This window comes from Opisthocomus hoazin, chromosome 14, assembly GCF_030867145.1.
Source record: "Opisthocomus hoazin isolate bOpiHoa1 chromosome 14, bOpiHoa1.hap1, whole genome shotgun sequence".
In the NCBI taxonomy this organism is placed as follows: Eukaryota; Metazoa; Chordata; class Aves; order Opisthocomiformes; family Opisthocomidae; genus Opisthocomus; species Opisthocomus hoazin.
In genome coordinates this window covers 20,525,614-20,539,941 of record NC_134427.1, presented here as the reverse complement: position 1 = coordinate 20,539,941, position 14,328 = coordinate 20,525,614, and the positions used below count along the sequence as shown (strand labels likewise).

At 43.2% G+C, this 14,328-nt stretch overlaps 1 protein-coding gene across 4 annotated transcripts in view; it reads left to right on the top strand.

Annotated features, from left to right (window-relative positions):
* The window catches only part of DCX (doublecortin), a 91,142-nt gene extending 78,713 nt beyond the window's left edge, over positions 1-12,429 (top strand). For all 4 annotated transcript variants that reach the window (XM_009945226.2, XM_075435579.1, XM_075435577.1 and 1 more), the window contains exon 7: positions 545-12,429. In XM_009945226.2, coding sequence (XP_009943528.1) covers positions 545-601 — 57 coding nt within the window. In that variant the 3' untranslated portion in view covers positions 602-12,429. The remainder of the gene's footprint in view (positions 1-544) is intronic.
* Positions 12,430-14,328: the final 1,899 nt, after the last annotated feature.

The window sequence follows — 14,328 nt, the reverse complement described above, 5'->3', positions numbered from 1 at the left end:
AAGTGGAATAAGATGGTTACCCCAGAAAGGGACCCTGGAAAAGCTTTGCATTCAGCGTTTGATGCAAATAGTAAACTTGGGATTATTTTCTTAACCTTTCTAATCGATCAGAAATTACTTAAAATAAAGACTAAACTGTGGAACATGTTATTTTCCTAGAGATTTGTCCTAAAGGTAGCCCTCAAATGAAGGTAAGACTCCTTATTGTGGACTTAGGTTCAGAGAGACCCGTTTAAGGAGTGATGCTCTTTCATGCATGTGCTATAATGGACACATCGATCCAGCCATGATAAGAAAGTACTTCTCGAACTTATCACTGAACAGTCATGTTTATTCTGGTACCCAGAGTCTCTTGCTCCACTGTGCAAGTAACCTGCCTTGATTTTAGCCTTGAACTACCCGGACAACTGGTCAGCCTGTCCAGTAGCCAGTGCACAAGGCTTCCACCCTGTCCTGATGAACAGCGTGGAACTGGACCTTCCTACGCATGACCAAGGGTGGAAACTGAGTGTGTGAGTTAACATTTTCTTCTTTCTTCCTACAGGACTTGTATCTGCCTCTGTCTTTGGATGACTCCGATTCCCTTGGAGATTCCATGTAAAGCAAGATGAAGCTTAATGTCCATATTGCAAGCTATGTTTAAGATACAGTAGAGTACTTCTGCCAAAATAAGCAGATAGGTGACTGGTGCTTTCAAATCAGACAAAGGACACACAGTTATATGTCATTTTCTTTCTGTGATTTATCCTCCGTGCCACAAACCAACACCTACCAGTCTATAGAGATAGAGGGATACCATTCTTCTAAGTTATAGGGATGCAAAATGGACATTGCAAGCAATTTGGGGCCAATATGCCAATGATCCTGTGCATTTCCCGTTTTCTTCTATTATTTCTTCTTCTGCTGCAACTATGTAATTTTCCTAGTGATAGTCAAGTAGCTCCCCTGAAAGTGTGCAAATGGATCGCTTGCTGACCAGTTTGCAAGCTCAAGTAGGGCAAATGATACTCTCCACCTGTCCAAAGTGCCAGCGTTTGCCAGCTCACCTGCTCCTCATTTGCAGCCCTGATTTTAGCACCTGCAGTAGTGGTTTTATTGCTGGAGGGCAGGAAGAGAAATGACTTACTGGTTTGATGCTCAATATGACAGCAGAAGCTTGGGTGAGGTTAGGAACGATTGCATAAGATGCTAAGTAAGGTTAGCACAATAGTGATTCAAATATTGGCAATTTTTTTTTTTATGACTGAATGAAAAAAAAAAGCAAGTCAGCTGAGTTATCTGGAGTGGAACACCCTTCATGTATGATCCAAAGATACTGCTAGCTGGTAACAAATTTTTATACCTACCCTATGGTATCTCTCTATCTCTGTTTGTAACAGGAATGCCTTGTGAACAGCCAACACTGAAAACACTGTGAAAATTTGTTTTCAGGTTTGACACCCTATAGGTCACTTTTTATAGCAAAAAATCAATACACTTTTTATAAAGGAAAACCTTTTATCTGTGTTTTGGGAGTAAGGATTCAAGCTCCTTCTTTTTTATAAAAGCTGGTAATTTTCTTTTGTTTAAAAAACACGTTCAGAAAAATGTACAAAAAAAACCAACCAACAACTCCAGAACAGTAAGAACAACAGCTCAGTTTAGAAACCTTGTCATCACTGCCAAAACAGACACGCGCAGGGGAAGGTCAGTTCAAAGTATTGAATGTTTTGATAGTTTTTGTAATGTTTGAGACTACGTATCTGTTTTTTTTACACTTCAGTATTCCTAACTATGGCCAGATTCTCTACTTATATAACAAATGGAATTTTGTGGTGTTCAAAAACTCGTATTTTAAGAAACTCTTCTATCTGACAAAAACAAACTTACTGTTTTTAGAGAAAAGTTTTGCTTCTATCAATCGGTAATGACTCCTACAGAATGCAAAGTTCATCTGTTCACGCAGGGCTGGTGGTTTTTACTACGCCGGAGCTTTGTCGTAGGCTAGCTGGCATTGCCCCCCTTTCTCATGGAATGAGCTTTTGAAGAAACTGATTATTACAGAACTCTACCTAAATGAAATCTGTGCAATCAAATCTTTCTTTGTTGCTCTATTTGCCTTTGTTTCAACATACACACCTATTCCCCATTGCCTTGCAACCCCTTGTGATTAGAATGAATTGTAACGTTGTGATGTTTGACGCTACTTGAAGGCTGGGTTGTTCCCAAAGCCACTCCGCATTTTGTTTGCTTGCATTGCTGGTATGAAACAACCTGTGCAGGCTGCATCTTTAGAGGTTCATGTGATGATACATACAATGCAACTTAAAAAAGAGATTTACATGAGAGAGGCCAGGATTGGGAATTATCAAGGGGTCACAGTCATCATGCACGAAATTTGCACCCAGTAGTCTTAGTGCATGGTCATTTACACCCCAGTTTTGCAGAAGAAATCATTTGTTCCCACAAGTAACTTCATTTAATTTAATAGATCTCTGACTACACGACTGCTAAATGATCGTTTCACCTGTTGTGTATAGAATCCTGGTTTTAGTTCAAAGGCTAAGGGCTGCTGTTGAAGGTTATGGGGGAAAGGATGGTAGTGTGGACAAAGCATAGGTGCAGTAGTCAGGACACCTTCATTCAGCCCTTGGCATTGCTACATTTAGTGTCTGAGCGGGAGCAGGTCTCTTGGTAACCCTGTGCCTCAATCCGTCTGTCTGTCCCTACAGGGACAATACTGTTCTACCTCACTGGGGGTTGTGAGGCCAGATGTTGGTTATCGTTTGTAAAGTGCTTTCAGATCCTCTAATAGAAGATGCTGAGGTATGCTGGGTGCAGATTTGGTTCTGGGTGCTAATTTTTGGCTCTTTAATTCTGTGGGTGCTACTGCAGACACTGGTCATGAGAAAATATGACTTTTCAAGCATAAGGATGTTGAAGGCCATGGTTTGCTAAGAATGTTATTCATCAGAGCTTTGTCTTAGTAAAAGCTTTAGTGGGACAGATAATTTGACATGCTTTTACCCTCTCCTCTGTTCTGCTGGTGGAAATCTGAGAGTCCCTCCCCAGGTCTCTGCCTTTCCAGGAACCCTGACTAGTAGCCATGACCCTGCCTCTTAGAAATGATGGACTCAGAGGTGTTGTCCCTTCAGTGACACAGGCCATTCCTGTCATAGTCAGGGTTAGCATGTCCCACCACCTTTCCTCTGTGTCTCTGCTAAACCAAGAGACCGGCCTTGAAATCAGATCTAAGTTCTCTTGCTATTCAGCAGGGGACACTCACCACAGATCCACCAGGAAAACCTCAATCTTTGGTATCCATAAGCAGACTGAACTGCTAGAGCTGATGATGGTGGGAGAGGAGTCCGAGATGTGTTTTCATCCAGTATCCATGAGTTTAGTTTGTACAAGATAAAGCAGGATCCAAAGGACTGAATGAACCTTTGGATGGATGGTTGTTGAGGTAGCTGTTGAGAGGTTGTTCCTTTCTTCCTGCCGTAAGCAGTGTTTGGTTATTTGAAGATTCTCTTCCTGGTGGAGCGTGCTAAGGAGTCACTGAGGCCTTCTTCCTGAGCTGCACCTAGTGACGCATCTCAAACCTGAGGCTGCCAGCACTCCCTTGGGAGTGGAGATCTGTTTGCACAAGGATCATCCTGGGGTAGGGCTGAGCCCAACAATTCCTTCAGGGACTTAGGGGGACCTTGAAAAGGCCCGGAAGAGGAAAAAAAAGAGTTGTTCTGTGGGAAAAATAGCCATTGAAACCAGTAGAAGCCACAAAGAAAACAGGGTATGAGGTCAAACTCCCAAGTTTAAAAAAGCAGTTTTCTAGGCAGAAATGCCTGGGCAGTAGGAGAAGTCAGTGAGCATTTCAGCTGTAACATACAGTTAAGTTTGTATTAATGCCAATATTGCATGAGTCCTTGTACAGAAATGCATGTGGAATGTTACCTACATTCAAAACTAGTTATCTTTGGCTTTGTAGGATCCCCAACTTAGATTTGAATATAAAGAGAAACAATGCACAGGCATTGTACCTTAGTCATTTAAATATAGGGAGAGCCCTGATTCACGAAAGAACTTAAAGACATGCTTAAATTTTAGCACGTGCTTTACTCTTGTTAATTTTTCATGAGATATAAGGCTGGGTTTGGTCAGAAAGCTCTCCTGAACTGGAATGAAACAGTAATTACTTTCAGTATACTATAATAACTCCAGACCCTATGAGATCCCGCATAGTAATTCCTCTACATACTCGAGTTTACCTTTTATATTTTTTTTCTACTTTTACAAGCACATAAAACTCCACAGGATATGAGGATTTGCCATATTAATTCTGCTATAAAAACCCTGTCTAATTTCCCTCATGAGGCTGCCTTTAGTGTTTTCAGAGACTAATTGAATCACTAAGATGATATTGTTTTAAAACAGTACGGTATTTAAAACCAAATTGGAGAGACTCTTAAAGTAGTAGGGCTTTGTTTCTTCAAAATCTGCCTTTATTCAGTATCCAATATATTTTGGCAAATTTGCATATACAGTAAAAATACCTGTCTTCAGACACACAACCATTAGGAAGGAATTAGAGCAATCTTCCCAACCTAGACTACATTCCAGTAATGGTTTTGACTGTAGAAGATCAGGGCAATGCAGCAAAATCCTCAGCGTTAGGATTTTTGTCACTTGTAAAGCATTTATAACCCTGAAGTTTCTGGGTTAAAGCCTCATCTGTTATAAGTTTGGGAGCTAGTTCAGTTCCGCCAGCTAAATAGCCAACCAAGACTCCACACCTTGAAGTAATTCTGAAAGAGTTTGGTAGTGGGATTTTACCTTGGTCCACTCTGCACTGGGAGATGGAAGTGGCTTTTGCCTACCATTGTCCGTGTTTCCCGTCTCTGCATATTATTTACAATCTTCTCAGGAGCTCGAAACACTAATTGTGTTATTTTCATAGACAATAGAAAAGTAATTCTGCTTAGAAAACAACTTCCACGTCTCTCATATTTAGCTAACGCGTATGTGTGCATGCGAATAATCGCACGCACAGTCTAGCTGTTATTTCTCTCCCATTTGCTGGAACAGTACTTCTGAAGGGGAAAAAGAGAGGTGAGACAAAAATTGTGGCAAACAGCAAAAGAGTGTCACACCCAGGCATTTTTAATAGGAAATAATGACATTAAAGTGTTACCTTCTTATCTGTACGGCTACTGATGACATTTTCTAGGATGCCTTGTGTTTGCTGGTCAGTGCTCGTCTTCTCGCTAACACACAGAACACCTTGTGAAATTGCTGGGTAACGCCGTGCTGAACCCCTGCACAGACGCAGTTCCAGCGACAGCCATCCCTGGAAGCTGCATCCTCTCTGCAGGGGCACGGTGTGGGCTTTACAGTGTGAGATTCCCTATTGCAGTGAGAGAGCACATGAGTCTATTTTGCCACTGACTTCAGCGGTACCCCATGTCCATTAAAGGCAACTGGAGAGCTGTCTTTTACTACTGTAGAGGCAGAGTCATTTTTAGAGAAAGGAATAAAAAACAGCCAAGTAAAGTAGGTAAGAAATTAGTGTTTCCTCAAGCTAAGACAATCCACAACCAGAGAAAAGCTATATAGAGGTGTGTTTACCACACACGAGGTGCTGATCACGACAAAGACAGAACAAAACAGCTTCTTTTTTCTAATAGTGATTTAGGCTCAAAGTTATTTTTGTGGTTGCTGATGGAAGCAGGCTAGAACAGTATTTGGGACTGGTGAGGTTCTCTGTAGAAGCAAATGGATGGCACGAGATGGAGATCTTGTTCTGCCTGTCTAGATAAAGAGTGAGGTCAGTCCATGCAGCAGGATTTGTGCTTTACACAAGATACCTAGAAGAGATCCAGCCGAAACTCCACCTTGGTGTAATGAGACCAAGAAGTTAAGACTTTAAGTGCCTTCCAACATGCTTTGGGCTTCAGAAGTAGGACTATACATGTGCCCAACAAGGCCTAGGTAAGAACGGCCTTGACAGCCTTTGAGATATTTAGCCTGTCTTGTATTTATTCAACCAGTTCTTGAAACCTACTGTCTCCAGAATCACAGATTTCTTGTGGCTGATGCCTATGTCCCACCTGTATGAATCTGAGCAGGCCTCTCCATGGTGTCTTAGGAAGTGTTAAAGCTGAGTCTTGTGTCCACAGTGCAGCCACTGCTCACTGACTGTAGAGTGAACTGGGCTGGGTTCTGCTGCACTGGTTATCGATTCTGTCATTCGGATATTCTTCACTCCCCTCCTTTGCTCCTGGCTTGAGACCTGGTGTCTTTCATTCTGGGTGTCTCCAGGTGAAAGGCTGGGGCCAGCCTTTGCGTATAGACCCCTGCTTTTGTTTTGTTGTGTTTCCTCTGGAGAAGATCTAGTCATTTGATGTTTGTCTGAAGGCCTGGGGCCAAGCTGACAAAACAATATGTTTTAATAGGGAGAGGGGAGATGCTCAGAGGTTGTAAGTGGGTGGATGGAAAGGCTTATTTTCAGCAGTGCCGTTGCATAGCTGTTCTGACGGAATCCCAGTTGCAGGGTAGGGTATGAGTACTACGTCTGCAGGTGAAAATGTGGAGCTTTGGGGTCACAGACCACTATCCATCCCTCGGGACATTCTGTTTAGAGAAGTTTAAAAACACACCAATTTTTGGCCAATAGATGAGCTTCTGAGCAAATGAGAATCAAACTTAGTGGTTTCAGCAGTGAGATTTCAAAGCCATTGGGATTTCAGCGCTATTGGTCTTTGGCATGACTGTGGACAGATCGGTTCTCCTTGTGCATAAAGAGCTGATCACAATACTTACCTCCATCTGTAAGATGCTTTCAGATAAGCTGATACAGAGAGCTATGAAAGAGCTTGCTCTTAAGATTTATTCATTACTTAGCAAAGCCTGAAAACCTTACAGAAGCAAACTATTGTCCATTGTCTTTGGCAAGTCTTCTCAGGGACTCTGGCTCTCTCAAAACTATGCTGTAAAAATGCTTTGTTATTTTACTAATGGTGAAAGACAGGCACATCATTTTTAGTTCCCCCCAAACCCATGGAGGAGCCAGCAACACCCCTGCAGCAAGGCCACATCCAGCAACCCAATCCTCTCATCTGGAGCCACCTGAAGACAGACCTCTGCTGCCCCTCATTTTGTTACATGTATGTATCGGGGGCAATCTGTGTTACCACCAAAATATGGGCCTTGTATTTGTAAGGGATGAATAAGTCTAATGATTTCAGTGGCCTTCTACCAAGAAAACAGTGGGTCTGTTGTTGAAAGCCTTCTTGTTTAGAAAGTGTTCACGGCCAGATGGCTTCATGGGAAAGAGTCGCCTTTGAGTTTCATTGCTTAATGCACTTAGTGGAACGAACCTATTCTGGCTCTTGCTCTGTGTCTCAATGAACTGTAACTCTCGTGGCAGTTTAGAGCTTCCCTAGGTCCAACAGTTTATCACTCAAAACAACTGAAGAAGGAGGATGCCCAAAGGGAATTAACAAATCTTTGCAGTAATTAGAGTCTGTCAGCTGAATAAAGAAGTTGGCATCATTAGAGAAAGATGCCATGATGGCCAGTGTTACGGGAAACAAAGAAAAAAGACTTGTTTCCAAGAGGAATGGTAGGGGGGCATTTGTTAGGAGATATTTACTGAGTGATGAAATGAGCTTGAACTTCACAGAAAATCAAATGGAAGGGAGAGCGTGAGGCAGAGCACTGGAAACGTCAGTGCCGTTCATATGTGGGAATAAAAAAAAGACAAAAGCCAAGAAAATCGAGGGACAAATGAAAGGGGAGGCTGGGGCTAGCTGAGGATCTGCAGCTTGGTTCTGGACATAAAAGCAGCAGGGGTTCCTGGCTGCATGTTTAGAGTTATTGCCCCTGCAGGTATCTAAGCCAGGCAGCAGGCTATCTGCCACAGCAGCGAGCGTCCTACTCCCGATGGCAGAAATAAGGTCACACTTGGCCACAGGCAGGAGAATTTGGTTTGAACTTCCCCCCCTGCTCCTGTTTTACTCTCCTGCCAGCATGCATCATCCCGAAAAGGGAGAAGGGAAGATCCAGCCCTTTGCTGAATGTCAGCATCAACCTCCCGTTTGGTTTTATTTCTGTTCCTTCCTATCAGATCAGGAATAGAAATTCATCAGCGTGCCCTGGCTTGGAGAAGGGCAGGCCTGGCACGCGGGGGGACTGTGAGACGTGCAAGAGAATAATGAGGGCACTTCTTAATCTCCCATCCCCTCCCATGGAGCTCAGCAAACTCTGGAAAATACAGCAACCCACTTGCACCAGGATGAAAAGCCAAGACAGGCTTCTGGAGAAGGTTACCTTGATTTGCTGCACAGGCGAAAGGGGCTGCTGATGATCTTGTCCACAAAATGCCTGGCCACGTACGCGAGAGCTGCTGGATTCAATAAATCAATGGGAAGTCTGTGCTGATCAAGGGGATCTGTGTTTTAACACCGGTTTTCTCATGAGATCTTTTTTCTAAATTCAGTTGAATTACGGTGCTTGTGAATTTAGTCCTAAAAGGCAAAACAACTGACTTATCTGAACACATTATTTTTACTGTTTAGTTTCAGATTTTTTTTTTTTGCATAAAGGTTGCACCTCTTTGTTTCCATAGATTCTCAGATGCTCAATATAACACAAGCGAAACACAATACACCTAATTCTCTGCTGCTTTAAACGGGCAGAAGCTTCTCTGTAATTAAGGGAGCTGAATCCATTTGGTCGGAGGTTGGTCTCCTATTTCAAAGATTGATTGCCGTCAATAATCCTTGTGTGATTGATTACTTAAATGCAGATTCAGTTTCCCGGGTGACAGCTGCAGACTTTGCAGAGAAAACCTCATTGACCCCAGCTACAAGGTGATCTCTTGTGTGAACCTCTAATAGCAAGTTATATATGGGAGATATTTTGTGTAGTTTTGTTGTAGTTAATGAGAAAGCTGAAATAGTTTTCTTTGTTAAAATATCGTAAAACTTTTAGAATTGAAAATTAAACAAGGAACCTTAGCAAATCAGGGTGTCCTTTATATTTTCTGGTTCTAAAGAGTGTTGGCTTTATCTCACTTTACTCCAGTCTACCAATAGACATGCCCTGAGCCCACCAGATTTATGGAACTAGAAATAGCATTTCTATTTCTTCCAGTATTTTTCTACTCTAGTCCCAGCTAGTACCAAGCAGAATAGAGATTTATGGTTGGCTTGGTTTTTAGAGAAAAATATTACCAAATGTCTTTGAACATAAAAAGGAAGGTTCAGTTCATTTTAGGTGACTCATCTAAACTCAAGGCTGCTTTTGATTTTTATCCAAGCTGGTTCTTCCATCTCTATTTGCAACAGTTATATATAGGAAATGGCGATTAGTTTGAGTCATATTTGAACAGCGGGGTTGTTGCAGGGCAAAGGGATTCACCTGGCACGTGCAGTCAGAATGAAACATGTTGGTGGCACTTGGTCAGGGCGGACCTGAACCAAAACCTGGTTCTGATCCCCCGAGCTCCTGAGAAACCCACGTGCAGAGTCAAACGGCGGAAATGTCTGTAATGGACCAAACGGACCCTGCGCTGGGGTCCGGGTCCAGTTCTTGAACTGAAGAGTTTTACATTCAGAGAATCCCTGTGAAACATTTAGTGGGTTTTTGTTGTTGGTTTTTTGTGAGTTTTGTTTTTTTTTTAATATTCTGGCGTGGCTGCTTTTCTCCATCGGCTTCCAGCCACTGCACTGCAGATTCGGATGGGTCTTCAGTTCACTTCCCTCTGCAGGTGGCAGTTGAAATGCAGTGATATTCTGTTTCCCGCTCACGCTGACCACACAGTCACGGAGGGGTCGCAGAACAACACACAGCTTTTTTTCCTGTGTTTTTTTTTTTCTCCTTTTTTTTTTTTTCCGTCTTTACAACAGAAGAGCTTTTTCCAGATTTAGTGTGATGTCTAATGATGTGTCTCCTTAAAAAGAAGAATGTCTAGGGAATTAATTGCACTGTTAATTGGTGTTTATAGATAAGGTGAAGCAGAAGTATTGAATGTAAGAACAAGAAAGCCTGTGAGTTATAATTACATGCTGAATTCTGACATGTAAAATTGTTGTTAGTTTGCTTCTTGTTTAAATGATGTGTGATCCAAGCAGCTTTCTCACCGTGGCAGTACTAGTACAGCTGCGATTATCGATTTAGAAGACACCCAGGCTCTTTCAGAAAGAGGAAACCTGTCTAGCCAAATCTCCTTCTGTTCTCTGAAGTGATGACACATTCCCCTCCCTGACACTCTGTATTTTATGACACTGCCTAGTCTAGAAGCACAGGAAAGGAGTATCAGCTTGCTGACTTTGCTGCTGCTACCCTTTGCCTATTTTCTTAATGACAAATATAATCACAAACTAGGGTTAGCAGCTCTTCTCGCATAAGCCTGAGTTGTTCACACCACTCTTCTCTGAAGAGCACGAACTGCCTTCGCTCACGGCCCTGCGCTCTGCGGCTCTCTCTGAGCTGCAAACCTGCTGAGAAGTTGTGTGGAGGGAGGGAGATCTGCAGCTGAACTGGTACCTGATCATGGATTACTGTCTTAGGTCATTCATTCAGTTTGTATGATTTCATCATTAATAACAAAGCTGCAATATAATATAACTGAGAGGCCACGATGTATTTTCTATTGTCATTCAGTGGGTGGGGGTTGCAGGGGCAGCCGGGTTTAAAGTTTAGCTGGTATACTTTAAACTCCGTGTACATAACCTTGGAGGACACGTGGGTGGTAAGGGTTCAGTTGTTACTTTTGTTGGGATTGGTACATTTCAGTTTGTTTTTGTTTAAATAATAAGGTATTTAATTAAGGACACTGTATAAAGAATTATTAATTTAAATGGTGTTTTTTGTTCTCCTAAATCCCATCTATCAAATCTTTCTTTTTGGCAAGCCTGCAGCGATGCTAATCACGGTGACTTTTGTACCTTGGGGGAGTGTGTGCAAGGGGAGGGGAAACGCTTTTCTCTTCTGACAAATAATGTTGCCCATAGTTAACTTGCTGCTTGGATATATACCTTGAATTCCCTTTACGTCGAATTTTTATGCGAAAGGGGCTGAACAAGCAGAGGTTATTGCAAAAGATCTCAGCTGTATCATCTTGTAATATATTGCAGCTTTATGCCAATGATTCCTTGCTTACCTGTACACAGTCCACGCATGTTTTGAACTAATTTTGCATTCTCCATTTGTGGTGAGTTATTTAGCATTTTAACCACCTTTTGTGCCATTCAACTTGTACAGAAAACATTTTTATTGACGTTTTCAAAGGAAGGGGAAGAAAAGAAAAAAACCCCCTTCTGCTCCCTAGTTGTAGGTAGAACTCAGTTACGTAGCAAACAGATGTAGACGAGTGGTTGTAGTGTTAGAAATGTTAGCTTGCTCGTGAACAAGCTTTTGAGAGTAAATGCATGGTCCCGTACCTCTCTCTTCTTAATTAGCTCTTCCTTTCCTCCTGGAAAGATTCTCTCTCTCTCCCTCTCTCTTATTCTGTCTTTGTCTCTCTCGTGGTTGTAAAGTACAGATTTGGGCAAAAATAAAATGATATACAACGAGGTTTGAAAAGCAGTTCTCAACAGGTTCTCTCGGGGAATTATTTCTCACAGCGCCTTGCCTTGGCACTTTGATTAGACTCTAACTTTCAAGGTAAAAGAGATGGAGATCAGTCACCTGTTGCCTCTGCTTGAACTGGGGAACAAGTGAAATGTTTGGAAGTTTGCGTCGCTGGTAAACGATGAGATGCTGCTGGTCCGTTGCAGCTGAGGCATGTGGCACCTGGTGTACTGGCCATGGCTTCCACACCTGGTTGTTCGACATGGGATGAGTCCCACGGCCCCTGATTTGCAGAGTTTGCACACACTTTTTGATTTTCCTGGCTATAGAGCAGAAGGGGGTGGGGGAAGGTAGATAGGAATTATGTTGTTAGGGGTTCTGTAGACAGCTCCTTCTCCACACTCCTAAGCTCTGGGTTGGGTACGCAGGGCTCACTGTTTAGTAGCTGTGGTTCTGTTGGCAATGGAGGACCAGAAAGAGTCTTGGAAAAGAGGGGGTCACTTGCAAAGATGGATTTTGTAAGAAATGGACTTAACCCCCCCCCCCCCAAAACCCTGCCACAAAACCACAAAATGTACCTAGATCCACACATTGATCCCCCATGCCTCTTCTCCCTTAGCAGAGTTTCCTTTCGTTAGAAGATTTGACTTTCTAGAAGAAATATCCATTTTTGTGAGGTGTTGTGAACTGTTTTTACTACTTGTAATAACCATCCCAGGTCTGAGTATTCTTGTAATGCAATGCCATGCAGCAGAGAACCTGTCCACTTTATAGCTTTGCTCTCAATATATGTTACTCATTGTTTTCTCATCTAAATGTACATTTGCAAGATGTGTGTAATGTCATTTTCAAAAAATAAAATTTGGTTTCAATATTTAGGTCGACAAAAACCTTTCTGATGCTTTTATTTGGCAAGTGTGTGTTGACTATGACTTGTGAGTTCTAGCCATGCTCGTTCATTTTGATTCATCAGCTTTCCCAAATCAGTCCCACTTGTACGAATGCAGAAAAAAGACTGGGGAGGGAATTTGACAGCCCTGAATTAAGACCCACATCTGCCTGGCTGAAACTGCCCCACCAGTATAAGAGCCATCCTTTTGACTACAGGGACAAGCTCAGTGTGGTTCCCACTGCAGGAGATATGGTAAGGGCAGCTCGTTCCTTCTGTGCAGCCAAAACCGTGGATTCAAACCAGCAAGATCTGGCCTCCATCGGAACTCTGCCTTGGCATCATGGGCTCGGGCAAGGCCTGTTTCGTCTCACATGAGTTTTGGAAAGGTTGGTGAGGTTTGAGAGATATGCTATGTTTGTCCTGCCTTCCCACACAGGCCTGAAAAAGGTCCAAGTTCTTCTTTCACAGCTACCATGTCAGAACCACAGTGAAGACAATAACACTCTTCCTTGTAAGCCCAGAAAAACGTTAATAAGGCTTAGACAGGCTCGTTTAATTATATAGTACAAGCCACTCTGCTGTTTGTTTCTGCTTCACATCTGCAGAATTCAAAGTGAATGTGGTCAGTCGGCTCTGGCAATCCCTGCTGCAGACCGGGCTGCCGTGAAAGAGCTCAGATTCTTCCCAACGTTTCATGCTCAGATGGAGGCCTTTCTCCTTCTCATCCTGCGGTCACCACATGTCAGCCCAGAGAGGGCTGTGCTCTTTGCCCTCTGGAGCCAGAGGAGATTTTCACGCCAACTGGCAAACGGCACCGGGGCTACCAACACATCGGCCTGCTTGGTCCATTACTGGCACCCACTTGCGATTACCATGTCATGCTCGGACAGGCCAGAAGCAGCCCACACAGAACAGTTCTGTTTGCAGTGAAAGACCACACTAAAAAACCTGCAGTTCCCAGAATAAAATCAGTAGAAGAAAAACACCCTAAAAACAGCCTTGATCTGAATGTGCATGAACTGAAACTGAAGCAAACGTGATTAGAAAAGCAGAATAAGTGCTTTGGAAAATACTCTGCTTGTGTCTTTACGCACTCCAAGAGCAAACAAAGCACACTGCTCCCCTTTCTAGGGGCTATGTGTTAGGTGAGATCAATAAAAAACATAAGAGGTAGTGCTCTTGCCTATGGAAAATGCTCTGAACACAGCAGATTTAAAACCCTCAACACACTGTGTGCATCTATCAGTTGCAGCTATTCCAGGGGCTCTGGAGAGCGTTAAGAGGAAGCCCAGATGGTGACAGTGTGGCACCAACACTGCAAACCAGCAGTGGAAATGATGCTGCTGTCTTAGTATGAATCCCACTGACACAGATGAAATTGCTCCAGATTTAGTCATGTCAACGAGAGCAAAATTAAGTTTCCAAAGTCCAGCCTTCCTGCTGCATCAGCCCCGATCTATCCAGAAACGCACGTCCGGTATCCCTGAATACGTGGTTTCACCAGAGCAGCAAAACAGTGTTTGCTTCCAACAGCTCCAGGTTCAAGTGCACTGGCCCTGTGCAGCGTCAGGCATTTGGACTGAAAGAAATGTTTTGGCCTGGTTGGAAAACCCTTGGCTGGTCTCTTGACCTAATGGCCATTGCTCTCTGCTCAGCCATTGCTCGCTGTACAATCTGGTTCCAGTCACAGAAAGCACACTTTTTGCCTGTCGGGCTTGTTGGCTGCAAATGATCCAAGTTTTCTGTGGCTGCTGGGTTTGAATCGCAGCCCAAAACACGGCCGCCAGATCCATGTGTCACAGGACACTGGGCTCTGTCAGCTTAGCTCTGTCAAACGCTGAACGTGGTTGTAGCATCAACTCTATGGCTCAGGGTTTACGTGGTGA